This window comes from Aptenodytes forsteri, unplaced genomic scaffold, assembly GCF_000699145.1.
Source record: "Aptenodytes forsteri isolate BGI_AS27 unplaced genomic scaffold, ASM69914v1 Scaffold321, whole genome shotgun sequence".
NCBI classification, from domain to species: domain Eukaryota; kingdom Metazoa; phylum Chordata; class Aves; order Sphenisciformes; family Spheniscidae; genus Aptenodytes; species Aptenodytes forsteri.
This window is the reverse complement of record NW_008795030.1, coordinates 1,231,278-1,232,461: the sequence shown is the minus strand read 5'-3', so window position 1 is coordinate 1,232,461 and position 1,184 is coordinate 1,231,278. Positions and strand designations below refer to the sequence as shown.

Below are 1,184 nucleotides of genomic sequence, written 5' to 3'. Positions count from 1 at the left end.
GGAGAAGCGGCTGCGGCACTGGTGGCACTGGAAGGGCTTCTCGAGTGCAGCCGCAGGTGGGTCTTCAGGTTGCTGCTGCTGCTGAAGCACTTGTGGCACGTCTGCGGGGCCGAGAGGATGGGGGGCTCGGGATGGGTGCTGCACCCTGGTTTGGGACCCCCCACCACCACCCTCCCGGCACCCAGCGGGCACCTACCGGGCACTGGTGGGGCTTCTCGCCGGTGTGCACCAGCTGGTGCTTCTGCAGGTGTGCCAGCTGCGTGAAGCGCTTCTTGCAGATGGGGCACTGGAAAGGCCGCTCACCGCTGTGCACCCTCAGGTGGACCTGCCCGGGGGGGCCACGAGCTACAGAGGGGCACCCGGGGAACCCAGGAGTCCGGGCTGCCCATCCTCCCCACTTCCCGGGAGCATTCCGCAACCCCCGGGGATGGTGCAGAACATGGCTGGAGCACAGGGGGGTATATCTGCAGCCAATCTCGGAGCACTTCACGCCGATGGGCGCTTTTCTGGGGGGAAACTGAGGCACGGGGAAAGGCCCGCAACCTGCCCGCACAGCTGGGACGAGCCCCCGCTGCCCCTTGTCCCCAGCATGGGCTGACCCTAAGGATGCAGGAGGGGTGTGACTGCCAGGCTCGGGGCGGGGGGAGAGCGGACGCCGGGGCACCCCGGGTACCTTGAGGTTGGAGAGCTGCCCGAAGCTCTTGGCGCAGAGGTTGCACTCGTACTTGCTCCTGCCAATGTCCTTCCCCAGCAGGTACGGCCCGGTGCTGGCAGGCGGCTTGTCCACGCCACGGCTGGGCACCTCCAGCTGCAGGGCAGAGCGGGGCATCCCCCCCTGCGGCGGCGGGCACCCCCCTGCCCCGCAGCCAGGGAAGGGGAAAGGCCCTTGGGAAAGATGGAGAAATCCCACCGGTGGCTTCAGCAGCCCGGGAGCGCCCTGCCCGTGGGGCAGGAGGGTCCCGCACGGCTGCAAGCAGGGTGGCAGCTGGAGGAGGGCACCGCCACAGCCCTGTGAAGGTGACACCGGGGTCCCCGTGTCACCCAGGTGGGCGAGGGGCAGCACGGGCTGTGGGGCCAGCAGGAGCGGGGGGCAGAGGGTGCCACAGAAGCAAAGGCACGGCTGGGGCAGGAGGAGGGGACACAGGCTGCCCAGGCAGACCCTCAGCTCCCTGGGCAACGGGGGG

The 1,184-nt window shown here is 69.5% G+C and overlaps 1 protein-coding gene across 1 annotated transcript in view; it reads right to left on the bottom strand.

Annotated features, from left to right (window-relative positions):
• Nucleotides 1-829, bottom strand: part of ZNF683 (zinc finger protein 683) — a 10,275-nt gene extending 9,446 nt beyond the window's left edge. Inside the window, 4 exon segments of the mRNA XM_019471239.1 lie at nt 9-41; nt 44-101; nt 197-325; nt 674-829. Of these exon segments, the coding sequence (XP_019326784.1) occupies nt 9-41; nt 44-101; nt 197-325; nt 674-829 (376 nt within the window).
• Nucleotides 830-1,184: the final 355 nt, after the last annotated feature.